This window comes from Budorcas taxicolor, chromosome X (assembly GCF_023091745.1).
Source record: "Budorcas taxicolor isolate Tak-1 chromosome X, Takin1.1, whole genome shotgun sequence".
NCBI classification, from domain to species: domain Eukaryota; kingdom Metazoa; phylum Chordata; class Mammalia; order Artiodactyla; family Bovidae; genus Budorcas; species Budorcas taxicolor.
Genome location: NC_068935.1, coordinates 109,165,184 through 109,192,881, shown reverse-complemented (window position 1 = coordinate 109,192,881; position 27,698 = coordinate 109,165,184). Strand labels below are relative to the sequence as shown.

General features: G+C 38.4%; 1 protein-coding gene across 1 annotated transcript; it reads right to left on the bottom strand.

Annotated features, from left to right (window-relative positions):
- Positions 1-284: 284 nt before the first annotated feature.
- TMEM47 (transmembrane protein 47) lies at positions 285-27,276 on the bottom strand. The gene is made up of 3 exons (XM_052663610.1): positions 26,891-27,276; positions 11,531-11,671; positions 285-1,159 (listed from the first exon to the last, which is right to left on the bottom strand). Exons 1-3 carry the CDS (start codon positions 27,114-27,116, stop codon positions 981-983), a joined length of 546 nt encoding a protein of 181 aa, XP_052519570.1. The 5' UTR covers positions 27,117-27,276; the 3' UTR covers positions 285-980.
- Positions 27,277-27,698: the final 422 nt, after the last annotated feature.

Here is a 27,698-nt window from a genome sequence, read left to right as displayed (position 1 = left end):
ATATGCACTTTTGTACAGTAAATAAGTGTGAATACCGATCTAAGCCTCTTAACAACGTGTACAAGGTTAGTGTTCAAATCACTTCACTAGAGCAAATATTAATTTTATGTGCAATCGGCAAATGCAGGTGTAGGGTTAGGGAACAACTTATTACCATTTATACTAATGGCTCACCTTCTATAAAAATACTTAAGCTTGTTACATATGCACAATTGTTGCTGTAATGTTTGGTAAGTGATTTAAAGGGTACTTAGGATAAAAGCAATCATGCATATTTCTTTCTAGTTGCCCCAGGGAAAATAAAGATTCTCAATTTTTCCTCATTCTAGATATGGCTGAGGCACAATTTCTAACCACATAATGAAATGCACGTCTCCAAATCTTGACTCCCTTCCCAGCGAGATGCTTATTGCCAAAGCATAACCTCCCATTAAAACGTAGGTGGAATATATATTATTAACCCAGTTACATTCAGAACCCCCATTAGATGCTGAAGGGAAGTTTACTTTTCAAGAGTTCACTCAAGCAAATAACCAATGTAGTCACTGGATGGGATAAGCAGGCAATAAGGACTCTAACAGTGGAATCCTTGTCAGCGCAAAGGAACTTCTAAATGTTGTTTATGCCAGCTGTTCCCCTGCAGGCAATAGGAAATTCAGGCATTTCTCATTCCAACTAGTTTCTCACAATGGTTGCTGTCATATAGACCCTTCACTTGTCAAGAAAAGTGACATGAATATATTGGAAGTTTGCAGCATTTGCCTATGTCTAATCAGCTCTCTTAATTTGTGCAGGTCCCTAAAATGGATGTAAAAGCTGGTTATGATGTTGACAGCCAAAAGGCAAAAGATATTAAATCAACTGAGCAAACTCTTTGATGCTCCGCAAGTGTTTTAGAAAATGATGAATTAGAAAAAATGCAGACGTAATCCTTTTGTTGGATGGTTGATTTTTTTTTTTTTAATTTGAGACTATTGGTTCTAGTAATAGTCTTCGTAGTTCTTAGGGTTCAGGCAATAAAGGATGGCACCCCCAAATGAAAATATAGTTGCACCCCAGGCCAGGCCATAACCCCAGTTGAACTCATGGTAAATTTTCAAGCTCACAGTTTCAATGAACTTGATTGGGTAAAGAACCAGGCTGCAAACCTGTAAAACAACTGAAAGAAGAAAAACAAATCAAAATTAGGAAAATATTATTTACAGGAAATAAAATGATATACAAATATACATATGTATGAGAATTACACTTTAATCAAATAAAAAAGTCAAAAAATTTGAAGCATTGCTTATTCTAGATGGTATTCTTTAAAATACTGACAACTTTTTCTGTTTAACACTACTTCACAGTACAGTAGTACAGTAAGGATTACTCTATTAATAATTAGCAAATTACTATAATAGTATTTGATGAAATAGTGTAATATACTAATTTATATGAACATACAAAGTAGTGATTCTCAGTTTACAAACACATATAATTATCACTATTATGGCAAGTAGTACTAGTTTAGGTAAACTGTTTTACAATATAAAACTTGTAAATAGCTTCCCAAGAATAGTGACCCCGAATACCAGCTAAAAACCTCTGTTATTTATTTATACTCTTGAGAAATTGGGGAATCTCAGTTCATTTGTACTGATTAAACCGGTATACTTGTGATTCAAGATGTACTTTTGTTGTTGTCACTTCTCAGTATCATCTAACTCAGCCCAACACTCGAGAAAATCCTACCTTGATGTCCTTACTTATATTACTGACTATTTTTATTCTTTTCTTCTCATCTAGTTTATACCTCTCATCTCTTAAAATGGGTTCAAAAGTCATCTTTGTCAAGAAGCCACACCAACTCATAACATACCCTATTAGATATAACAGACGACATTTATATATTTACACCTCACTTATTTTCAAAAAAGGATAAAGTCTCTGAAGGCACAGAACATAATCAAACTAGAAAACCTAAGCTAATGATGTCTATCACAATAGGACACAAAACTTAGCTCTTACTTCTTAGTTAAATCTTAGTTCTGAGTCAGGGCTAACAGGGAAATGTGATGAGTCATACTTAGTAAAATATTTGTATGAGAGACGCTGGATTACACAAGACAGGATATCCTCCATTCAAAATCATAACCTTCTCTTATATGTAACATTACAACTGCTACATAATTTCTCTTTTATTTCAATCAATTTAACAAGAATTTACGGGATGCATCTGCCTTATAGATGCATCTCTACTATATGATGGCTCCCACTCTCAAGAAAGAGACAACCTTCTCCCTGAAAACTCTGAGATACAGTAGTATGTGACATGGGTTGGCAAACTACCAAATCTGGTCTGCTATTTATTTTTGAAAAAAAAACTGTACTGGAACACAGGCACATTCATTTATGTACTGTCCATACTAACATGGCAGAGTTGAATGGATGCAACAGAAACCATGTGGCCCGCAAAGCCAGAAGTATTTACTATCTGGCCCTTTATAAAAAAAAGTTTGCCCATCCCTAATATATGACATAAATTCTGGGTTAAAATGATTCTTATTTAACTCATCTTAAAAATACCATAAATTCCAAAATGCAACAACAAAAATGTGAATAATGTGTAGGAGGCAAGAATAAACTTTGAAAAAGTAAAAAATGAATCAGTTTATTACATTTTTTTAAAAAGAGCAGCAGGATGGATAGCATGTCTAATTAAACTGGAATTTTGTGCTATAAAATCTACTCTCATCTATTCTCAGTACCTGTAAAATATTATTATTACCAATGTGATTAATGTTCCTAGAAAGTCTACATAACAGTCATCTGTCTCTGGCATAAAACTGATGAAATACAGAAGACTCATGAGGGCATGATTCCTCAAAATCATTACTTTCGATAAGGCTCAGACTTGGAGTGACGAGACCTTTCTGAAACCAGATACAAGAATTCCAAACATTTTTGCTATGTAGCTCAACACTCCTGTGTGCCAGCACTGGCCTACCATATTTCCACATTACTATTAAGCTGTTTGCCATTTAGTCAGTAAGTTATGTCTAACTCTTTTGCAACCCCATGGACTGGAGCCCACCAGGCTCTTCTGTCCATAGGATTTTCCAGGCAAGAATACTGGAGCAGGTTGCCATTTCCTTCCTTCTTGTGTTCTTGCTTTCTCGTATTATCACATCTCTTAGCAACACCTGCCATATTTTGTACTTCTTTACTAATAATGGACTGCCTAACCATGAGGGTAGCAACTTGTGTTACCAATGCCTTAAATCGCATCACTTTAGAAACATTTTTTGAATGAGTAAATGAATTTTACTCATTTACTAAATGAGTAAATGAATTTTACTCATTTACTAAATGAGTAAATATACTAAATTTACTACATATTTGTAAATTTGTTGAATTTGAGTAAATGAATTTTACTCATTTGTTGAATGAGTATTTGTTGAATGAGTAAATGAATTTTACTCATTTACTAAATGAGTAAATATACTAAATTTACTACATATTTAATATTTAATTTGATCCTGACCCAGGGATTGAACCTGTGTCTCCTGCTTGACAGGCAGATTCTTTACCACTGAACCACCTGGGAAGTCCTTACTACTGAGGGTGGATAGATAAATAGGTCCATATAAAAGGAGAATATCTCAACATTCAAAATAGAAATCACACTTTGTTTATAGTTAAAATCTCAGAAAAAGTTTTAAGTCATTGTTAGAACAACTAACAGCATATTATATAATCTACACTTCTGTTTCCAGCCAGTAAGTGCTAAATGTGTATTAATTTTAAAACATTCAGCTAGGTCTCTGCCTTTGTGAGGGAAACGGTGCTTGCATGTTTTAAATGTCTTAAAATTAACAAGAAGTCAATTAGTATCAACTGTGAAATACAGGCAAAAATATTTCAAAATTACTAAGTTAAAAAGAAAAAAAAAGCATTTTTCTCCTTTGGTTTCTATACTCTGGTCACTAATCAAATCATGACTGATCCTGCCAGGATATGATTGAAATATAAACGTGAATTAGGGATAGTAAAATTCATTTACTCATTCAACAAATACATGAATGTTTCTAAAGTGATGCAGTTTAAGGCACTGGTAACACAAGTTGCTACCCTCATGGTTAGGCAGTCCATTATTAGTAAAGAAGTACAAAATATGGCAGGTATTGCTAACAGACGTGATGATACAAGAAAGCAAGAACGCAACACAGAGAGCTGCAGGCTGCTCTTTTGATGAGACCTGAAGAAGGCCTCTCTGGGGAGGAGTCATTAGAAGTCAGACCTGAATGAAGTGAGGGGTGCAGGTCAATACAGTAGGAGGTGAGTGATCCTGGGTAGAGGGCACAGGCAGTTAACAAATGAAGGAGCACATTATGTATAGTGGAATATCAGTAAGGATGCTGCAGATATAGTACAGCAGTACAGAGGGCAAGGAAGGGGACGGCATGAGATGAGATGGAAAAGACAGCCAGAAGGCCATTCAGGAGTGGTCTTGTGAACCATGGTCAGGGGTCTGGATTTTGTTCTAAATGTGATGAGCAGCTCCAAGAGGAGTGTGAGCAGAGAAGTAATAACTGGTCTGAATTATATTTTAAAACGATTATACTGCTTGTCAGTCAGTCAGTCCGTGGAGTGAGATGTTTACCTAGCCTGCTTTTAATATTCATTTCAATGTGTTTTATTTAGCAAATATTTGGCCTCCATGGTATAATACAAAGATATAGTTTCCCTCTAGTGGGAAAAATAAAAATACAACTCCATTATGCTTCACTGGCCTCCTCCACTCTTCTGAGCAGCTTTCTTAGAGACAGAATTTTATTGTGTTGTTTGCCACATGAAAATGACCCTAAAATGCTTTATGCTTCTTAATTATTTTTACTCTCTTTGGAATCACTGAGAAAAATGTGTGTAATGCAAAACTGAGAAAAAAATATAAGCCTGCATTTGTAAATGATTTTCTTCATTTAATACAATATACAGATGCAGGTTAAAATGTCTCCTTGACTTTTGGTGAGCTGCAAAGGAAAAAACAAGTAAGTCTAGAGTCCAGAACTCAAGAAAATGCCACCATACTCTACCACCAACCAATGAAACATAACAGATGCTGGTCGTGGTATTTTCTATGCTCTATCTCGGAGGCATAAAGTAAAGTTGTGTAGCATTTTAGAATTTGAAGGGAATTTGAGGTTCATTTTATCCCCTCACCCTACTTTTTGGAAAAGCAACAAAACTACCAGCCATGAAATTGTGCAGACAGAAACAAGACAAGAACTCAAAGGTTCTTATGTTATTTCTAGTTTTCTTTAAGGGGATATTTTTCAATGTTTTCTATACTGCACTATTCAAAACACTCAATATTGAAATAGTCAATGTTTTCTAACATGGGGATATTTCAATATTTCAACAAATATTTATTGGACGCCCACTGTATTCTAGGTGAAAGGGATAAGACAGATAAGACATGGCCCATGTCCTTTGATATTTCATACCCTATCGTGGATACAGACACACAGATACAAACAAATGCATTCAACAGTAGTAGTAGAGGCACATTCACTTATAATCCATTCATCACGTTTATTGAGCTCTAATGGTACTCCAAGTACCACTTCTGCCTGGAGAAAGAAGGGAGGACTTCAGAGATGAAGCACTATTTGAACTTGTTCTTGAAGAGAAAGATGAAAAGACCTCTAGGAAGAAAAGACAGCTTGCCATAAAGCTTAGATACAAGAGGGTGTGCCTATAGAAAATTCACATGGATAGAATGAAGGGTACAGTCACATGGAAGTGTTTGGTTTAGACTATAAAAGGCTTAGTGTGTCATAAAAAATAATAAGACTGGTTTCTATAGGGAGACATCTCAGAGGTTATTTGAACTATAGATGCTGTTGGTACCCTATCCATATACTCTCATTCTCATCATTCCGCTACATGTCAGCCTGACTTCCAACTGTCAGCACCTACACTTCTTTGCCCAACTTTTCCTCAGGCCACTAAAGCTACTTTGTCTGACTGTGGGGCAGACACAGTGTTCTGGGAAATTAACACTACTGTTGCCCCATCATCATCATCAACACCCCTTACCAATGACTATCAAAATTTGGTTTATAAATACTCCAATTCCCTAGTCCTTCCAGTGAGGTAACTCTGAAGGGCATGTTCTGCACTGGTTTCCAGAATTTTTCCAGGCAGATGAAGCTCCATGTGCTTACAGTGACAACTGGTTTGATAATGTACTGTTTATTGGCTGCCTTCTCTTCCCTGTCTCATTTTTCATATTTGCTCTTTTACCTCCCAGATTAAGTACTTGCACTTGACTCATATCAAGTGCAAAAGAGCAAATGATAAGACCAGATTTGTATTTCAGAATTATACCTCATGTGTTTGTGTGCAAGACAGACTAAATGGGGAGGAAACTGGAGAAGAACAGGCCCCTAGGAGGTGAGTCTGGGCATGGATACCTGTGCAAAGTGATTATTAGGTAATGTCAGTGGGAAAGGTCAGGGAAAGAAAGACTATAAAAGAAAAACTGAGTAACTGGATTCTAGGAAAGGGAAAGGAAGGACTCACATAAACAGTTTTAAGTAAACAGAAAAATAAAACAAATTAGAGGGAGATTCAAATTTGGGAACTGAGATGTTCCACTTGAGGAAGAGATATTCTCTCAACTAAGGCAGTAATGGTGGTGTATTAAAAAAAAAAAGCTACATATTTAGAACATAATTTAAATGCAGAATGGATTGGACTATCCAGCCAAGTCAAATTTGCATAAGGGAAACAATCATTTGAAAAATAAAAAGCATTTACACAGGAAAGGTTAACAAGAAGCTATCAATTTCTTCCCTTTTAATTTAATCTGTTACTACTTCAAGGTAAGCAGTACATATAAAATGAATTATTGGTGGTGATACTGTAAATTGTTCTAATAAAAGGGTAGTTTGATATGGATAAAGATCTGTGAATGGAAGAACTCCTTTTTAGTTTGAAATATAAGCTGGACACTGATTTGTCTGTCAAAATCTAGACTTGAGATACCTCCAGCCATCTCACTGCTCCTGATAGGATAGCATGAAGGGCTGCAAAACACAAGCCTTTAGTCAGAGATGGAAAGCAGGTGCAGGATCCACCCCCCAAAAAAAATCCCCATCCTGCATAAGCAATCATTTACAGGAGGCTTCCTGCATCAAAAAAAGAAAGGAAACATCCTTAACAATACAGTTAGTGGGGACTCCCAATTTTCTGCAACTTGTCTTAAAGGCCATGGGCAGGGGGTGCACGGGATACGGGGAAGGAAACATTCTAACTCCCAGTGGGGCAGGGCCTAAAAAGATTCACAAAACCAGACAATAAAAAGGGGGCCAGAAAAAGGCAACCCTTCTCATTTCACTAAGTTTTCAGTGAGAACTAGAAGTCAGGTATCAGAATCTCACCATGCATTATCTGTCACTGTCAATTACACAAAAAATAAACACGCTATAAGTCAACTGTACTGGACATGTGCACAGTTTTCATGATGTACCAGGCTTCAGTCATGCTGTACTGATTAGTCTGTGATCTTTAGAACACTTTATAACAGTTGCTGCTGTCCTTCAGGTATTGCTCCCAAGAAGATGGAATAACGTGAGTTATAAGATGGACTCCAACCACAGTACACAGTTGACAGCTGAATTGAAAAATTTAAGGCTGATTCAGCTCCTGTTTTTCTATGTGTTACACATACCCCAAAACAGATGACTTGTGAAACTTCACTTGGGCTCTCAAGTCAGAGTGATACCCTGAATTGAAACCCTGGCTCTGTGACTTATTAGTTGGACAACTCCAGAGAATTACTTAACCCTTCTGATCCTGCTTTTCCACTGATAATATGGAGAAAATAAATACCTAATCTTAAGACTGTTATGGGAGAAGGCAATGGCACCCCACTCCAGTACTCTTGCCTGGAAAATCCCATGGGCGGAGGAGCCTGGAAGGCTGCAGTCCATGGGGTCGCTAAGAGTCGGACACGACTGAGCGACTTCACTTTCACTTTTCACTTTCATGCATTGGAGAAGGAAATGGCAACCCACTCCAGTGTTCTTGCCTGGAGAATCCCAGGGACGGGGGAGCCTGGTGGGCTGCCATCTATGGGGTTGCACAGAGTCGGACACGACTGAAGCAACTTAGCAGTAGCAGCAGCAGTAAGACTGTTATAGCAGAGACAGGAATGTGCCATGGGTCTAGCAGGTAGGTGCCCAGTTAATTATTATCATTATCAACATTATTATTATAAATAATATATTATTCTGAACTCTAAATTTGTAGGACCAAAAAGTGGAAGAGTTGCAGAACACAGATGATTCAGATGGGCTGCAGCAATGACTAGCTCTTAGCTCTTCTAGCCATTATTCAAGCAGGTGCAAGCCCACCCTAAACCAAGAACCTCAGAGAAAAAGAGAAGATCAAAAACCTTTACAATTTGTTTCCCTGTGTTTATAAGACTTAATCACCAGCTTTAGTAAAAACCTTTAAGAGTACAGTATCTAAGGCCAGGATAGTGGAGGTGCATACTATAGGCACCCATCATATATTTGTTAAATGAATGAAAAATGAATATATGAAAAATAGTTTCCAAACTATTACTTTTCTGAGCTGTCTTGGTCTTAAATCTGTGGTCACAAGAATCTTGCTGCTTCATAAATTCCCAAGAGAGCAATGGATTAAGAAAAACTACAGTTAGCTAGTTGTTTTCATGCCTGTCTTTTCCTATCAGATTATAAGCCACACACCTCAATGATTTTTTCCATCATTCATTCAACTATTTACTGAGTGCCCCAGAGTACCAGGCACTGCATGGTACTGAATTCATGATACAGTTCTGTGTAGAGATGTTTCCAAGTGGTAGTGCTATGTCTGTTTTGACTTTATGTACTGCATGTCTTAGCAGAAGCAAAAAAAAAAAAAAAAAGAATTACTTCTTTGTTGAGGTAAATATCATTCCCTATGTGTGTGAATACCAAGAAAAGGCTTAATATTATTTGCAGAAGAAAACGTTGTGAGAAAAGCAGAGAAACACAAACCATTTTCAAGCAGACCACAATGAGTAAAAAGGGAAAATAGCCCCAAATACACGTTTGCAAAGAATCACTGAACTGGTGAGACAAGCCAACCACTAGAGTTAAGTATGTTTCATAAGAAGCAAGCAAGATAAACAACTGTGATTTTAGCTAGTATTGTTTCAAATAGGCAGATTTTCCAACTTTGTTAATCTTAACACCCAAATTATAAATGCATTATTATGTGTAATAAATATCTTTTCCAGAAATCAGCTACAGGCAACTTTCATAGCTTTTGCAGATGGGAGAGAGAAACCTTTCCATTACATGTTTCAAATAAACAGTAAGTTTTACCTTGCTTATATGCAAAGCGAGCACTAAACTAATGGGTATTTCAAAGAAAGCTTCTATAAGCACAGTCTCAAAAGAGAATGAGTAAAATTAAATTTCAGCACGTGTACATTTTCAAAATGTAGCAGTATAATGATCATTTTAGGTCTCAGCACGTAGAATAACATATGAATACTGCTGTAGGACTTTGTCTTACTATTTTATAATTTACTAATATTTGTGGCAGCGAAAGCTAAAGCAAAAACTTTTTTACCAAATCCATTACCTTTAACTTCTGTTCATTTACAATGTTTTCTGCTACAACCAGTACTTAACTTTCACATTTTCATAAATTTTGCTATAAGTGGAAAAAAATATAGAACTTCTGAGGAAAAAATTGGAACTTCTAGCTATTTCTGTAAGAATGTTTATAATAGGTACATTAAATAACAGACTTCTTTATAGTTTCTGCATATGCCATTATGGGGTAAGTTAAAGGCTAAATGGGATGGTAACTAAGTAACACAATAATACTGGATATTTACAACAGAATGCCTACCATGCCTCTAAAATCTTCATAAATCAGAAACATATGAGTATTCTAAAAATTGTTCAAAACATAATTCATTTTAAAGAATCATATCATTTCAGAACAATTTATCAAATAATTCTATTATGATCGACTCTCTTATCACTATGTTAATAAATCCTAGCTACAAAGATAAACTTATGCTACAATTAAAATATATACTTTATTTCATTCTAATAATAGGAAAAAGAGTCTTGGTAAATCCATGAACTGGAAATGAAGTGGAGAAGAGTGGTAGAATCTTTAGGAGAATCTTCATGGTGTTCACAATAGAGAACTTTACTACACATGAGATCAACAAAATAATGATATTGTGGTATCTGCCTAAGAATTCAAAATATTTTTTGTAATAGTGTTTTCTACTCTATTAGACAGTATCTGCCATGCTATTTAGCCAGTTTTATAGGTGCCACAATACAATGAACAGTCCATAACAGGCACCAAATAAACAGTGAATGAATGAATCACCAGTTTAAGATTCAGTAGCTTCCTAGCCCCAGGTCCACCAGTAACTACTATGTGATTTTGAGCAAGTCACTTAAGAGATTTTAACTCGATCTTTTTCTACATTCTTTCAGTCCTGTGGAGGTTTGTTTTTTATGACCTTTGCATTTTGACAAGTCCTCATGGGTATAAGACAATGAACACAAACAGCAGGGGGCAGCAGAACACTTCTGATTTTATACTTTTAGATCCAATGACCCTTCAAATCCTGAGAAATTTCAGCTATCCCCATCTTTAAACAGCTTTAAAAAATCCATCTAACAGGCTAGATGGTTCTGTCAGTGTCTTCATTATTGAGAGTCACAGAGGCTTATTTTGCAGTCTTCAAATAAGCTATGACTGATAGGGTAAATTGAAGGTACCACAAGAATATTTCAGCTGGAATCATTTTTAAGAATATTTAAGGAGATTCTTATAAATGAAAATTAAACCCATATCAAATAATGTGCTGGGCTTTTAGCCTTATAAGCCCCTTTTCTAAACAGCCCCCTGACTTTTAGTAAAACTTTCATTTTACCTGGGTTGATCCAAGCTGTGCTTCATAGAAAGATGGTTGCTAAATGAATATGCCATTGACCTCACACAACTGAAATGCCTGATGGTTCATGTTATACATCATGATTTTTCAGTATAACTGTGTTTATTTCAGAACAGATGTGTACCTTTAAGGGGACACATATTGGATTTCTCTTTTGCAGCTTTATGTCAGGAAAAAAAGATAACATTAAGATCATCAATGGGGGCAGTAAAAGGAAGCAAAAAATATTAGATGTGAAGAAAGACTATTGGTAAATACACCTGCTGCAATTCCTAAAGCAAGAGCCCTAGCAAGAGACACTATTTATTCACGTTTTAGTTAGAATTTTAGAAATTGCCACTGTGTTATGTGAAATGCTTTAATACACTGAAAACTGACACTATGATAAGCTTTAGCCAATTTACCGTAAAATATAACAAATGCCTCTCAACCTGTAGGTAAATATAGCAACCACATATTGCTTCTTCATGAGAGGGGAAGATGGTAGAAAGGTTCATGAAACTTTAATACTGGTTTGAAAGTAATGAACATATTTACCTGCTGCAAAAAGCATGACAGCAACAGGTCTATAGAAGCGCCTTCGAGATCCCACGCAGATGGAAATCAAACCCACCAGGAATGCAATGAGAATGATGGCAGCACCACCCAAGAGTAAAGCCAGAGTAGCAATCTGCCAGTCTGCAAAGAAAAAAAGAAAAGCATTGCTTTTTTAAAGCAGTAAACTATGCTCAGCAGCAGTCACCTTGCTACAGCTAAATAGATGCGATTTTACTGCATACTAAACATCCTTTGGGATTTGAAATGTTTTGCAACAAAAATTACTATAAATGTCCTTATTCAGAAGTCTCCTATGTTAAGCTAAGCAGTTTTTAGACCATGGGTTTGCCATGCTTTTCTTCCAAGGATTCTATTAAGGATTCAGACTAAATGTGATGCCCCTTCTACAACCTATTTTCATTATTATTAAATTTTCTATTGAGCTATAACGTGCACAAATCATTAAGTACAGAAAGTAGGGAACTTGATGAATTTTATGTATACACTCATGTAAACACCATCCAGATTAAGACATAAAACATTTCTACCACCCAGAAGGTTCTTTTGTGCCCCTCCACAGTCAATAATCACCCTCCCACCTGGGCGACAAACCAACATTATTTGTGTATTCAATTTGATTGTTCTTAAACTTTATGTAAATGCTATCAACTCTTTTATGTCTGGCTTTTAACTCCGTGATATTTATTTTGTGTCTGGCTTTTATGTCTCTGATTCTCATCCATGCTGTTGCAGTGGTTGTAGTACTTTTTTTTTTTTTTTTGCTGTTCTTTTAGAAATCCTTCCTTTGCACTAAACCCCCACCTCCCAACTTTTTATTTGCCTTTCTCTCCCCCCTCATGAAAACAACTCCCCCAGCAAATTAGCATCAGGAAGATTTGTTGTTTGTTTTTTCCTCCTCTATTTCCTTTCATTCTAATCTTACTGTTATATTTACCACCGTAGGGATGGTTTCTGAAAATCAGTATTCCCAAGGTGCCAGAATGGACTCTAAATGGCTCCCTGGCTCCTTTCTTCATTCATACATATTAACAGTAAGCATATACTGACCACTTACTACATGCAGGCCTCTGTACACAGATACTTAAGAGTCTACCATGCCCTGAATGAAACATAGACCTCGCTGAAATGTATTTGTCACTTCTTATAAAATAGAGATTTAGAATAAGTATGACAGAAAACTGGCCCATTTTCCATTTTACAAGGGTAGAATGTTTTCTAAGTAGAGTGAATATATAAAAGCACCACTCAGCTTAGGAAGCATCATAGAAAATGATACGGTGAACATTCTTCTGTGGGATTTGTTTGGAAGTTCCTCTTCTGACCCTCACCTTAATGTATGTGCAAGAAAGAAAAATAGACTTTAATCCACGGTTAAATTGCAATACAGTCTATCTAAAGTCAGGAACTCATGATATTTTGATGCTGCACTTTGAAATTATCCCTCCAGAAAGCTTACAAAGTGCACCCTTTGCCACTGCAGGATATGGGGCAAGTAGAGAAACCTACAGTGCCCTAAGATTTACTTCTTTTATTTACACTTACATAACCCTGCCTCAAGCATCCTCTTCCATATCCTCTCCTCCTAATAAATTCTGGATATATAGCTGCCAGTGAACTAGAACTTGCACAGCGTTCAAGAAACAAACAAACAAGGGGAAAATAGAACAAATCCACACTCCTTAAAATATAAAGATGAATCACCAGAAAGTGCAGAGCATTTTTTATGCCATCTATTTGTAACAAAGCAATATAACTTCAAACAAAAGCATTTTAATTAAAGTTTAAAAGGATAGCCATACTATGGGTTTTTTGTTGTTGTTGTTGCTATTGTTCCATAAAAGCATCATGTAGCTTTGAATAAAATCATAATAATCATAATAATAATAGTTTTTATATTTGGAAGTCTCTAAATTTCTTTGAAAAAGTTTACTCATAGCATTATTTTATTGTACTTTAACATAGGAGAATTCCTTCTGAAAAGTTGAAAGTTGAAATTTCTGAATAATAAATCAAATTTTCATGATTATCCAAGAGTTTGAGGTACAAAGAAAATAATAACATCAATCTACCCAGACATCAATCAAATCCCTGGAGACTTTAAGAGGCAATTTTCTTGCTGGAATATTATTTTCATAAAATATTATTGCTTTTAGTAACTTTCTCCAATTTATTTTAAATAAATAAGAATTTTGAAACTATCAATTTTGTTTAAATCAAGATACAACTAACTATTCACTCACTTTAAAAATATCTTAAAAATATAAGCACAACAGATTGCCTTTTTCTGATAAGCTCTTTCAAATAGCCCCAAAGGCATAAATTGCCATACATTTGACTATTTCTAATTTTCAATCCGATCCGAAATAAAACAGGAATTTTGATCACTTTTCTCTACTTTAAATATCCTCATATAGTTAAAATATGTTATTTATTTGCATTTTGTAAAAAACAAGACTAAGGAAAAAAACTGGCCAACTTTCCCCTATAAAGGACCAGATATTAAATATTTTCGGCTTTGCAGGTCATGGCCTCTGTTAGAACTACTCAACTCTACCACACTGTGTGTGTGAAAGCAGCCCAAGACAGTATGTAAATAAACGAGCATGGTTGTGCCAAGAAAACTGTATCTACAAAAACAAGTGGGAGGCTGGTTCTGACCCTCAGACTATAGTTTACTGACCTCTGGTCTATGCCTGTGTATCATTTTAAAATGCTAAACTTTCTTCTAGGCCTCTCAGACATAATAATTTCAAAATGAAGTCAATCTGATAAACGGACTAGTACAGGAGTACAAAGTGGTGCTTATCCAGCATAGCAACAGATTACTGCAAAACAATCCTAATCTCACATAACGTTCAATTTCCTTAACACAGTAATACTTTATTTCATATGGGAAGCCAATAAAGTGCAAGAAAAACTACGAGAGGAATAAGAAGTATTAAAAGGGACTAGAACCTAATTAGGAAGAGAACCTCTTACAGCACAGGAAATAGTTTTAAAAACAGATGAATACAACCAGTTCTGATTTTCTTCTATATGTCCTATATTCACTTCGAGTATTGAGGCTGTAGCTAATGAGAAAGTCACTTCAGACACAGTGAAAAAAGAGCACCAATCACCAGCATCTCCACTCTTGTGATATTGCTACCCTTCCCTTTGGGCCACAACCATAGTTATACCGGCTCAGGCAGAAAAGTCATTTTTATTTTCCGAGAGAGACTAGACTAGAATTGGGCCACATATGTCCTGGCCAGAAGCTGAGGCTGAGACTGCAGTTCCGAGATTGGATCCCTGGTGAACAGTGCCAAGTTTGGGGATTGTTGTCACTATAACCATTCGGAATGAACCACTCAGGCAGGTTGCCCAGGACCAAAGCTTTAACTCACTGACCAGCTGAGTATCAATCAATAGGTTGAAAAAGTGGTTTGATACGGCTACCATAGTTAAGCAGGCTCAGGGCAGTTTTCAAGGTTTAGCACTAGTGTCGCTTTCAGCAAATAGCAACAGAATCCATTGTCCAAATATTAGGACCTGCCTCATAGATAAAGTCAGGACTATGTAGATTGGTCTGATACCACTTTCCTCTTTCTTACTGAACAAAACTAGGAAATGGGGAATAAAACAAATCCAAAATACTTTTACAGATAACTACTAATGGCCATTAATTAATAGGCTGGGATTCCTGTTTACAAAGATATATACTTACTTATCTAGCAAATGTAGATTTAATAAGGATATATACATATAAAATGTTTTGTTATATACTATAGGACTGGGCAATTTTACATTAATAGCATAATAAATGACCAAAAATCTCTATGCGAATTGCTTTTTCCATGAGAAGGTTTACGTGCCACAAATACTTGCTATCCCACATTCAGTATCTACAAAATATCATAAAATTCTCAATTTTTAGCTCCATTTCTTCAAAAAAATCATCTATTTTAAGTTCTCATAATTGGTTAATTTCTGTATCAATCTTAGTTCCCCAATTTTATAGCCCCCACAGTATTTAATCAGATGAAGCGTTAAGAGTCCTTAGAGATTTATTACTCTGCATTAGTTTTATACATTTCTGTAAATGATAAACTGATACTGTAGTGGAGCAGTGAACATAAACCAGCTCTGCAGAACATCAGTGGCCATAATACTGTTTCACAAACTGCAGTGCTCTGTTCAATTAAAATTGGTCATTGTTCAATGTCAGGCCAGCTGATTTGAAATCTGAGTCTGGTTTCTAACACCTGAGAGAATAAGTGATAATCGGTTTTGAGGAAATAATGTACAGCCTTGGTCCATAAACTGGTTAGGTCTCAAACAGGCTGGAAGGGATGTTTTGGAAATGGAAATACAACCTGAAATGAGGCTGCCATTTCAGGTTGTAGTTCCACCTAAGAGTATTTTGGCAAAACTGACACAGTGACACACTGGAGGCACTGGCACTGCACCTACAAAAGCCAAGGCTTCAGGTAAGTATGCACTTCCCTATGAGAGCTTTCTCTAACAGAAAATAAAAAGGAAAACATAATAAATAAATATATATATATATATATATATAATACACACACAATGTTATAAGTTCCTTTGTAGTAAGAGAATAAAAATTGGGCACTTATATCATAACATCAAGTCCAACATTAATATGCAACTCAGGAATTAAATTCAAATCCTCTTTCAAGGTATTTTTATTAGCTGGTGCCAGAGCCTCCAATGTCTATAAATGCTTTAGTATTCTGCAGAATTGTGCTGACTTACTTAACAGTCTAATACATAAGACTGGCCTGAAATTGCTACTGCATTATGAAAATTCTATGGGCCACATTACAGCTGCCAAATTGGAGACTTCACATTCCCTTGGGGAATTCATGGTCAAAATTTACTTCCGATTTTCGGGAAAGGCAAAATCTAAATGATAATACATTTTCCACACTCTTTGAGCCAAGGTCAGTGTACCACACCAGTGCCTAAAGCTTTCCTCCACCTGTCTCATTTCAAAACCTTTACCTCATCAAACACTGGCTAATTTATTTAATTCTGTAGGTATTGTTTATACGCTAAGATGAGTTCTACATATGTAAATCCCTGCGCACACAACTGTCACTTCTTTAGCAAATTAGATATAATTAAAAAGTAATGAAGAAACAGATTTTTACTCTTATAAATTCAGCTCCCACAGCTGGACTGGGTAGTACTTCCCCAAGTGTATTCTAATGTTTTAATGCACGATTCTCACTATTCCTATAATTCTCATCACAAAGTAAAATATTGATTTTAATAACTTTTATAATTACATTCAAATTTGCCAGACAGGCACTTATATACTTACCTTTGAATTCTGCAAAAGAATATTAACCAAAATGGTATCTGTAAGTGCAATAAAAATCAGTCTTCAACCTAGACGAGTATTCTTTCCTATGATCTTGACACTGCCTCACAAGTTATCCAGAAGTTCTCTCTAAAGTTTAGTCTACATTTGGCCGATGAAATGGAAAACCAGAACCATTACTGAGGGACTTTAAACTTTGTTTTCTTGGCTAAGTTGCATTCTGACCTAAATCCATCAGCATTGCATTAATTTTCCACTGTTCCATGAGATACAAACAAAGGCAGCCAAAAGAAGAGTCTGGATTCTAACTTCAAAAATTAAAAGGACCATCTCTTTTCTCAAACAACTAACATCAAAACTAACATTCTTCACGTGCAAACAAATATTTATGGCCAATAACTCTGTGTCTTTCATAAAATGACAGAGGTTAGACACTGTGCAGCGGGCTGCAGAAAGTTAAGTGGAACACCAGAAAGAAGCACCTACTTTGAAACTCATGTTAATCAAGTTGGCAACAATACGATTTAAGTCTTACTCTTTAGGCCCATCTTTGGATTAAAAAAATGGGTCAAAAGTACAGTACCCACCTGATTTTAAACACATAAATGACCCCAAGTAACCATCAAAATATATAATACAACAATTCTAATGACCAAAGTACAGGTCAATTTTACTAACATTTTGGTGGTAATTCTGGTGGTCTAAGAGTGTCAAACAGGCTATCAATTTTCAATATGTGACAGTTACGTTCAAGACATTTGAGTTGTTTTGTGTTGATGCTTGATGAACACACATTCTTCTTTCTTTATAAAGGGGCACTTCAGCTGCTTCACAGAATTTGGCAGAAATATGATTTATCATCTAAACACCATAACATATGGTGTTTTTCCCCCAAATAAAACCACTGTATACTTAGCAAACCATTGTGCTTAGCAGAAACCCTACTATTAGAGTATGTTTCAATATTTAGACAAGAAAGAAAGACACCGTTACTGCTAATGACTGCTGTTTCTTACCAAGTATTATATCAGAAAGCTTACATCTGCATTTGATGGTAACTAATATTAACTAATGGGTATTGGTATTTCTCAACAGTAATTACTAATCATAGTACATAAACTTGTGATGTGTTTGTTACATCAAAGATTGTTCCTTCTCCATTCTTTGGAAAAAACCTAAGAAAGTTACAATTTGAATAACTTCATTATTTGGAAAAACAACAAAAAGAAAACCCATGCCAAGACTAAGAGTGGGTGACCTGCCTCTAAGCAACTAAAAAGCTTTTGTGATGGGTTTAGTGTAGCTAATAATAATCAAAGAGCAGATGGAAGACAGCCAGCCAGTCACCCACGATCAGTATTAAGACGCCCCTAGTAAATATGGAGGAACAAGTTTGGCAAGCTAGTGCTCCCACCAGTTCCCTATCAACAAGCTTCTTTAGATGAGGGCCCTTCTTTGTCCCCCTGCAAAAGGTGAATTTATATTTATTTTCTCCTTCATACTACTTCGTCCATTTATATTATTTCATCAACTTGTTTAAAAGAAGCCGTTTGTTTCATTAATCACCTTGCTCTCACCACCAGAAAGACTGGTTGACTTTGTACCAGGACAAAGCCCACTCCCTGCTAGGAAATCAATGAATATGTTTCAACGAAGTTAACTCCTTGGATACATAAGAGGACATAGGAAAGACCCTCTCTGGACATTTCTCTCTTTAAGTCACCTCTTAGTGCTAGGAATAGACTACAGGTTGCATTCACAAAGTGCTATGCATGACAATGAACATTTGGTTTAAGGACCTTAAAACATGACAGAAAAATCCTTCGATGGAAATTTGAGTTCTTTCGTGGGTGTGCTTTTTCATGCATAGAGACTATGTGACTTGGGGTCCTAACTTCTATTCTGTATCATCGTTTTGCCTAACACATATATTTTATAAAGACAGAATCAAGATATGTGACATTATCTTGAAAAAATGGCTCATTAAACTATCATTTAAAATCTCACAACAGTTAATAAGCTGTTAGAGACAAAATAATCTAGATATATTTTTTCCTGGTTTTCTGGGAACCATGGATGCTTCATTTTTGTTGGGGTTATTGTTTTATTAATGAGAGTCTTTGGTGCCAAAAGCAACACTACAATAGAACAGAAAATTGATGGTCTACTAATGTCTCAAACTTCCCAAACAAATATAGCAGCAAAAAAGGGTAAAGAAGGTGTCCTTGTCTAATTTTCAAGGGAGATGATCCAATACTTTGAAAAGACTGTTAAGATTTAACTGTCCATGACCTTTGGCATGTGAGGATGAAATTCTGCTTAAGGAAAAACCTGTCACTTGATAAGTAAGTGTATCTTTAAAAAAAATAAAACCAGAATGCAGTAATAAGTTGATCTAGTAAAATTTATTTGCATATAGTCAATTTAAGAAACTTGCATGGCTGGCTTCCAAAGGCTTTTTTGGAAGTTGTTTTCAACTTAAAATTAAGTAGTTGTTTTAACGTAGACGATCGTGGAGAAATTTAAAGAAAAATAATTTTTTGTTGATTTTTAAGGACTAGCCACACCAACTGTAAAATTTGATGATAATAAATAAACATGATGATAATAAACATGTATGAGTCTACTTGAAAACTCTTTAAATTCCATAGGAAAATGAAATCTTGGATGATAAATAATCTTGTAAAAAGTAGATACCTATTTCACAGTAATCCTTAACTTCATCCAAAGCTCCATACATGATGTGCTGTGTGTGCTAAGTCGGTTCAGTTGTGTTCCACCCTTTGCGACCCCATGGTCTGTAGCCTCCCAGGTTCTTCTGTCCATGGGATTCTCCAGGCAAGAATACTGGAATGGGTTGTCATTTCCACCTCCAGCGGATCTTCCTGACCCAAGGATCAAACCTGTATCTCTTATGTATCCTATGTAGGCAGAAGGGTTCTTCACCCCTGGTGCCACCTGGGAAGCCCTTCCATACATGATGGTAGTCAACAATCCTTCACACACCTAGAGATAGCTATCTGCAATATCACTGGAAATTTTCAAAACCCATCCTGCAAAAATACTATGGCTAAGTACAATCTCTCTATTGAGTCTTTAATATTTTGTCTCAACTCATTTTTTTTTATCTATGCAATAAATTCAATTGGGCAAGATTATTTTAAAAAATCTTTTCTAGTCCAAATGTGGTATGATTCTGTGATTCAACATATGGGCAATTATCAAAAGAATCATGTTATTAAAATAATAAAAAAACAAGCAAACAAAAAACCTCTGCAACTCTCATAACTTTCTAGCACTATAAAATTTAACTGCTGTCTGGAATTTTTAACTTTTTAACACTGTAGTGCTCATGTACAAACCATTTCATCAGACTCATACAAAACTTTCTAAAATGGCAAAAATTTTATCATGCAACATAAAGTATCAAATTAGGAAGCCAGATGGGGGCTTCCCAGGTAGCTCAGTGGTAAAGAATCAACCTGCCAATGCAGGAGACACAAGTTTGATCCCTGGGTAGGGACGATCCACTGGAGAAGGGAATGGCAACCCACTCCAGTTTTCTTGCCTGTAGAATTCAGTGGACAGAGGAGCCTGGTGGGCTACAGTCCATGGGGTCACAAAGAGTCGGACACAACTGAGCATGCACACATGCATTCTCAATCAGTTTGATCCTTTTGAGACTATAAACCAAAAATGACTTAAGATGTTTATATATAGACAGAGAAAAGCATTGTCTGTTTGTAGGCAGGTTAGGTTCTTGAGTTCATTTCCTTCCAAATCCAGAGTAATCCCATACAGGTGACTAATCATTAAAGCCATGTGTTGGTTGAGGGCAGCTTTCACCCCAGCCAAATATTATTTATATAGTTGATTCAAATTTCTCAAAGAAAGGAGCTATGTAGTTGTCTTTGTTCTTCAGAGGCAATAAAGAAGGCAGATTTGTAGTTAGACTCTAGTGTCAGACTAGCAAACGTGGCCCAACAATATTTCCTATCCTACATGCTTTTCTACAGTGTGACCTTGCCACTGCTCCATCAAGAAATAGAACCCAGTTCTCTTCCCCTGGAATCCGGGCTGTACATATGGCTCCTCTGATTTCCCAGGCTGGTTCTGACAGGAGACTGGTTCTTCTCCAACCCTTGCTCTCACTCAGGAAAACTACTCATCCTGTAAGAAGTCAACTATCCCGAGACCATGCTAGACAGACCAGTCCCAGCTGAGTCCAGCCTCCCAGCCATTCCCACCAATGTGTCAAACCTTGTGAAATTATTGGGAAGAGGATCCTGCAGTTCTGCATGTTCTAGTTTCCAGCCATTCAAATCACCCTGGGCCCCAGCTCCAGACATCCAAAAGCAGCAACAAGGCATCCTCATCACACCCTATCTTAATTCCTGACCCACCAAAGTCATGGACATTATTAAATAAATGTTATTTGACACCACTAACTTTGGAGGTGGTTTGTTTTCCAGCTGTAATAACTGGAACACTCTTGGAAAAAACCTGTCTCTACCACTGATTGAGAACTTGGTAAATGTACAAAAATGCCTAGCCTTCTTGCCTGGAAAATTCAATGGACGGAGGAGCCTGGTAGGCCACAGTCCATGGGGTCGCAAAGAGTTGGACACAACTGAGCCACTTCACTTTCACTTTCTCAATAATATAGGGGGTATCATTACCTACATTTCAAATTTATTCAATACTGGGAATAAGTGAGATGTCTGGCCTGGAATAGTACTGAATAAAAGGTCGATAGTAGGTAATAATTTTGTGATTAGGATCAACCAAGAACACTGTTAAATGCTGGGTCGTACCTTTCAAAATTTAAATTTGAGATGAACAACATACTTAATCATTTGGTGTGAGGAAAAAAAAAAAAGTTTACCACCTAAGGAAGAAAAAGTCCTCAATTAATGAAAAAGAATACATCATTTTGGGTTTGCTTCTCTGAATATACAATAAGGAAGAAATGCAACCCTAATGAGCACATATGTATGTATGTTTAATCTTCATGGCAAACCATGTGAAGATGTTAAGTAAGTTTTATGAGGTCATATAATTGGGAAGTGGCCAAGTTCAGGGCAGCTTGAATCCAAAGCCTCCCTCATGTATTCTTCACAACACTACTCTGCCCTCTTACAGGATTATGCTATAATATAGGATAGTTCATACAAACATTGCTGTGATATTCAGGTTATATAATCCAGGGACTTATTTGGGAACAGTAGTCCATAGGGTGGAGAAGGCAATGGCACCCCACTCCAGTACTCTTGCCTGGAAAATCCCATGGATGGAGGAGCCTGGAAGGCTGCAGTCCATGGGGTCACTGAGGGTCAGACACAACTGAGCGACTTCACTTTCACTTTTCATTTTCATGCATTGGAGAAGGGAATGGCAACCCACTTCAGTGTTCTTGCCTGGAGAATCCCAGGGACGGTGGAGCCTGGTGGGCTGCCATCTATGGGGTCGCACAGTCGGACACAACTGAAGCGACTTAGCAGCAGCAGCAGCAGCAGCAGTCCATAGGGTCTCAAAGAGTCGGACATGACCTAGCAACTGAACACCACCACCACCAAGCCCACTTAGGGAAATGGTGGAGTACTAGATATATTAATGAAAAGGATTGTTGTTGTGGCTGTTGTTTAGTCACTAAGTTGTGTCCGACTCTTTGTGACCCCGTGGACTACAGTATGCCAGGGTTCCCTGGCTTACTATTAAACTTGAAAGTGATTCTTCAAATTTATTCCTGACAGCAGGCAAAATCTATTGCTTGAAATATGCTTTTGTTTGTTTTGGTTTGGTTTTGAACTGTTTTATGAAAGGCCAGGCTGCTCACATATTCATCAAATCCCTTAGCTTACAAAGATTGATCTAAATGGCCCCCTGGAGATTACAATCATTCTATGATTGTGAGCAAAAGAGGAATTATATCTGCCCACAAATTAAAATGTCCTTTGTAAAAGTCAACCTGGGGAACTTCAGAATCTTAGGAGACCTTAAAAGAAAATCACCATGAGGATCTTGAAATGTTATACTTCGTTTTCTCTGGATTATTAAACAAGAAAGTTTCAATGCTAAGTGCTGCTCTTTGAATAATTTTCCATCAGTCTACACCGTATAGGTTAAATAAATTCTTTTGTTCTAGTCCTGTTCTCTTTTAGGAAGCCAGGAACTGTCATGACCTCCCCAGCTTGCCAAGCTATTTGTAAACATACATCAGTATCAACTCATTTCAAGCAACAAGCTGAACCTTCCCTGGAGTAAATCATATTGTGAAGTTTTCCAAGGAAATTCAGTTTCCCAATTAAAGTATGGATTCAAAATATGCATACATGATACGCATCTGAACTCAGAACCACTGTACCTCAAGTTTTCTAAGATTTGCAGGTGTTTAGACAGGTTTTCTTATAATGCCTTTTAAAGTGGATTTTTATATCAGTTTTTAAAAAATAAGCTACATACAATGCACTCTTAAAAGAACCCGTCAACTGAAAATAATAATATTCACCTGTTATTAGCATACAGTGCACTGCCATTTCAAAACTGCCAGTGACTCATGTTACAAATAGAGCTATTTTTAGGGCAGTGCCTGGATGATGTTAACAATATTGTATGAAAAAGGCACTAACTATCTGATCAAGTATTTTGTGGATAGAAAGATAGATAATTGCCACTTGTTATATTCCAAAATTACTCTCAGTAAATTGTGTTCATTTGGCCATCTGCACATACTTGCATTTTGCTTAGTCAATAAGTAACACAGACATCAAAAAAGCAATCTGATTTATATGAAATAGCTATGTATTTATAAATTTTATAGAAGAAACATAAAATCACCCAAAGAGGTTATACAGTATTTTTGAAGTTAAGTTTAGGGTCTCAGCATTCTGTATACACTGAGTAATCCTATTTGTACTAAGGATTTCTCTTGTAATTGCTATGGCTGTGAAACTCTATAAAAATTATATTCTAGAAAAAAGTTATCTAAATCAAATGTGACTAAGCAAATGTCTAAAACATTACTATCATTTAAAATAAATATTTAAGATGTATTAAAAGACCGCCAAAATCAGAAGTGGGGAAAACCATCCTTAGAAATTCTGTGGCCGACAGCCATATGAGGACTACCTATTCTAAACTTCCTAACATACTTTTTCTTTTTTTTTTTTTTTTTTCGTGTTTTCACTGTGAATGCCAGTCTATTAGCCATTTTCTCACTGGTCTTTTTGGGAAATTTATAGCTTAAATATGAATGCCTGGGCAGTCCCCCATAAACAGAATTGGGACACCAGAGAAAAGCATTACGGTTGACCGACACCAACTGGTTCATACTAGAAGTGCTGACGCAACCTTCAATACACCAGGACAAAAAAGGCACGGTTCTGCTTTTGCTTAAAACCATAAAACAGGTTATAAGCAGTAAACGACACATATTTGGTACCAAAATTAAAAACGCACCTGTAAAAATAATGGCTGAGAGGAAAGTTTCTGTAAAAACTGGGCCTAAGTAGGACATACTGTCATCAGTAGAAACATTCCTGAAATTTCCCTTCTGTATTTACAAGCTTGCCTCTTCACGGCAGTTTTAATTCTAATTAAGACAAAGGTTTTTAATTAAGCCCTGAAGATGCTGGTAAAGGGCCTTCAGTAAAACTGTCCTTGGTGGTTCCTCCTGAGGCAATTCATTTCGAGAGACAATGAAGTGGATCTCTTAAAATCTTCAGAGAAGACATTGCCCTCCCTGCTTTCTGCTTTTCAACACAGCAAACAGACTGAGAAAAGCTGCCTGCCCTTTGGAACGGGCAAGGAAAGAACTGCTCGTTTCACTTCAAGCTTCCCCCCTTGTTTCAGAATACTGGTGAACAGAGGCTTCAAGTCCACCAAACACTGTAAGAAAACAGACTTTGTAAAGTGTCAAGATGGAGCAATTTTCCATATTGTGTTTCCTTTCCTCCTGCACCCTCCCCACCCACCACCATGGGGAGGAAAAACGAACTGCTACTACATAAAGCAAGTCAAGAACTTGTTTCAGATAGCCTCCAACCAAACCATCTCCACCACCCCCGTTCGCTTCTGAGGTATACTTTTTTCCTAGGATGAAAACTATTTTCAGGAACGAAAAAAGAAATAAATGCTGGAGTATGAGTTTCTGCAAGAGGATAGAATAACGGGCTCAGAGGGGGAAAAAAATCAGAAACTGTACCAGTCTCTGATTTTTACCTTGCAGAGTCCTATTATCACTATATTTGCATTAAGCTTGTGTCTCCCTTTTTCCTTGTTTAGAGAGGAAAAAAGCAGAGATAAGTGGGTATGGAGGCAATTAAGGAAATTAGCAAACACTGCTGACGCTCAACAAACTCGAGCTGTCTTCTCCCCATTCCCCACATTCCTGGTCGAGAGAAAAGGATATGGGCCTGAAAAGAAAATGAGAGTTGAAGCTCGTTTCTCTAACCTATCTGAAAAGTCTTTATGCAATAAGGGGGCTATTATTTCAGGAGACAGTGAGAAAGGGGCAAAAGATTCACGTTGCTAAGGAGACGTGCTGAAGCTGGCATTCCTACATAAATTTCCATTTCTACTGGAGTAGAGAAAGAAAAGATATTCTCTCCAAAGTTTATTTGGATCCCCTGGTTACTGAAGAAAGGCATTTTACCGATTTTATCTTTAGCTGTAAACAACCAAGCCTGAAAGAATTAAAAGACCTAAATGTTGACCTCCCACTGCCAACCAGTCCCCTCCACAGTGAATTAAGCAACAAAGACAAAATCCTTCAATGGAAATTTTGAGGTAATATCAAAGAAAAAAGCCTTTTGTAAACACAATCAAATTTATGGAAGAAACTAAAACAAGTGAACTAATTTCCCTTATAACAAGAAAAGAAAGACAAAAGTAAATCTGATTTTTGTGGCTTTCTTTCCTATTTCAACTTGCCTAGAACTTGACACGTTTTCAGTAAAGCTTTATAAACAGTCCCAGAGAAGACATGAAACTGTCACGAAGGAATTTAATGAGTTTCTCAGGGGTGCACGTGTAGGTGTGCAAAATCACAGCCAGGTCCTCTTTTATTCCCCTTTCTCTGCACTGACACCAGCAGCTGAAGAATCAAGATTAGCAAGGAATAGCGGTTTACAGGAAGAAATCCGAATTTTGGCAGATTTCTGCTAAGGGCGTAACTGGAGTGCAGGGGAAGGCAACCGGGGCTCAAGGAGAGAGTAAAGCAGAAAAGCCGGCCCCCTCCCCCGGGGACTACCTTCTCCATCCTCCACCCCATCCCTTTGCAGCTTCCAGTGCTGCCTGAGTAAGCCGCAACTTTCCAGGCATCTCGTGAGTACCTCATGCAGAAGAGAAAGATCTGGAGGACAGAAAAGGCATTTGGAGTGGGAAAGAAGGAAGAGCAACTCTTAACCAAGGACTGTGTCACCAAAAAAGGAAAGGAAATTAAAGCCTGTCCCTCTCCCAACTTTCCACATCCCTCAAAAATTTAAGGAACTAAAATCCAAACCGAAACTCATCGGGGACAAGCCAGATAAAGAGGAAGACAACAGACAGAAACGCGGGCACCAAGAGGTAAACTCAGGCAAATTTCTCCTAGAGAGAAGAAAGTGGGGAAGGCAGAGAGCCCACAGTATCCCGGTGGAGTTGGGGCGCTTTTACTTTTTTTTTTTTTAACGGGGGTGTGGAAGGCGTTGCATTTTCAACACAACCACACGGTTCTCGCCTTAAATGATAACAATATAGCATACGTGTTACTCCAGAGCCAGAGGAATAGCCACGGAGGAGAGGGCTTGGGGCATCGCACTAGGTTCGGCGACCCGGACTGGGGAGCGGGGAGGGGTGGGGATCGGGGAGGTGGCTGGAGCCCGAGAATCCGCGAAGGGCCAGCATGAAGGGGACGGACTAGGGTCGGGGGACACAGAATGGGGGCTGGGAGGTAGAGGAGGTAGCCGTCCAGGCAGCGGGGCGCAGGGCGGTCCGGGGCGGGAGACAGGGGTCGCGGCGCGCCGGGCCCTCACCGCTGCTGAGCGTGGACTCGCAGTGCCAGATGTCCAAGCTGGCGGGTTTCCGGCAGGACTCCCACAGGGACAGGTAGTACTGGTGGTCGGCCGTGACCCAGGCCGGGCTCAGCACGGCCCCCAGATCCAGACACAGCGCCAGGAAGATGCACACCAGCCCGACCAGCTTCAGCGGGGTCAACACCGACACGCGCACCTCCTCCATGCCGCTGCCCGCCGAAGCCATGCCCCGGGCGCCGCAGCCGGCCCGCCCCGCGGGAGACGAGGACGCCAGGCGGGTCCGGAGAGCCGGGAGCCTGACCTCCCACGGAGGGAAGCAGCCGAGCCGCCGCGCGCGCGGGGACTCGCTCCCTCGGAGCTCCGCGCGCTTCTCGCCGCGCCGCGAAGGTGGGTCTGTGGGGCGGGCGGCCGGGCACCGGGTCGTAGGCAGCCGCAGCGATCCCGATCCCGCCGCGGACCCTCGCAGCCGGCCCCGCGCCGCGTTCTGCCCGCGCCCGCTCCGCCCCGGCGCTGCCCGGCTCGCTCGCTCCGCCCCGGCCCCTCCCCGGCTGCGGGAGGCGGCGCCGAGCGAGGAGGGGCAGCGGTCAGCACCCAGGCGGCGTCAGGCTCCGGCTCCGGCTCCCGGCTCCCCGCGCGAGAGGCTCGCGTCCGCCCCGCCCGTGCCCGGTGCGCGCAGAGCGAGTCCCTTCTTTCTCGGCCCCGCGTGCCTGGTGCGCGCTCAGCGAGTCCTCTATCCCTGCAGAGCCCAGTGCGATCCCTCCGCCTCCGAACCGCTGCGCCGGGCGATTCCTCGAAGCCGCGGGGGCCC

Coding starts and splice junctions, on each gene's coding strand:
- TMEM47 (XM_052663610.1), bottom strand. CDS start 27,116: ATGGCTTCGGCGGGCAGCGGCATGGAGGAGGTGCGCGTGTCGGTGTTG. Junction 11,672..26,890: donor CGAGTCCACGCTCAGCAGCG/GTGAGGGCCCGG, acceptor TTTTCTTTGCAG/ACTGGCAGATTGCTACTCTG. Junction 1,160..11,530: donor TGTCATGCTTTTTGCAGCAG/GTAAATATGTTC, acceptor TTCTTCTTTCAG/TTGTTTTACAGGTTTGCAGC.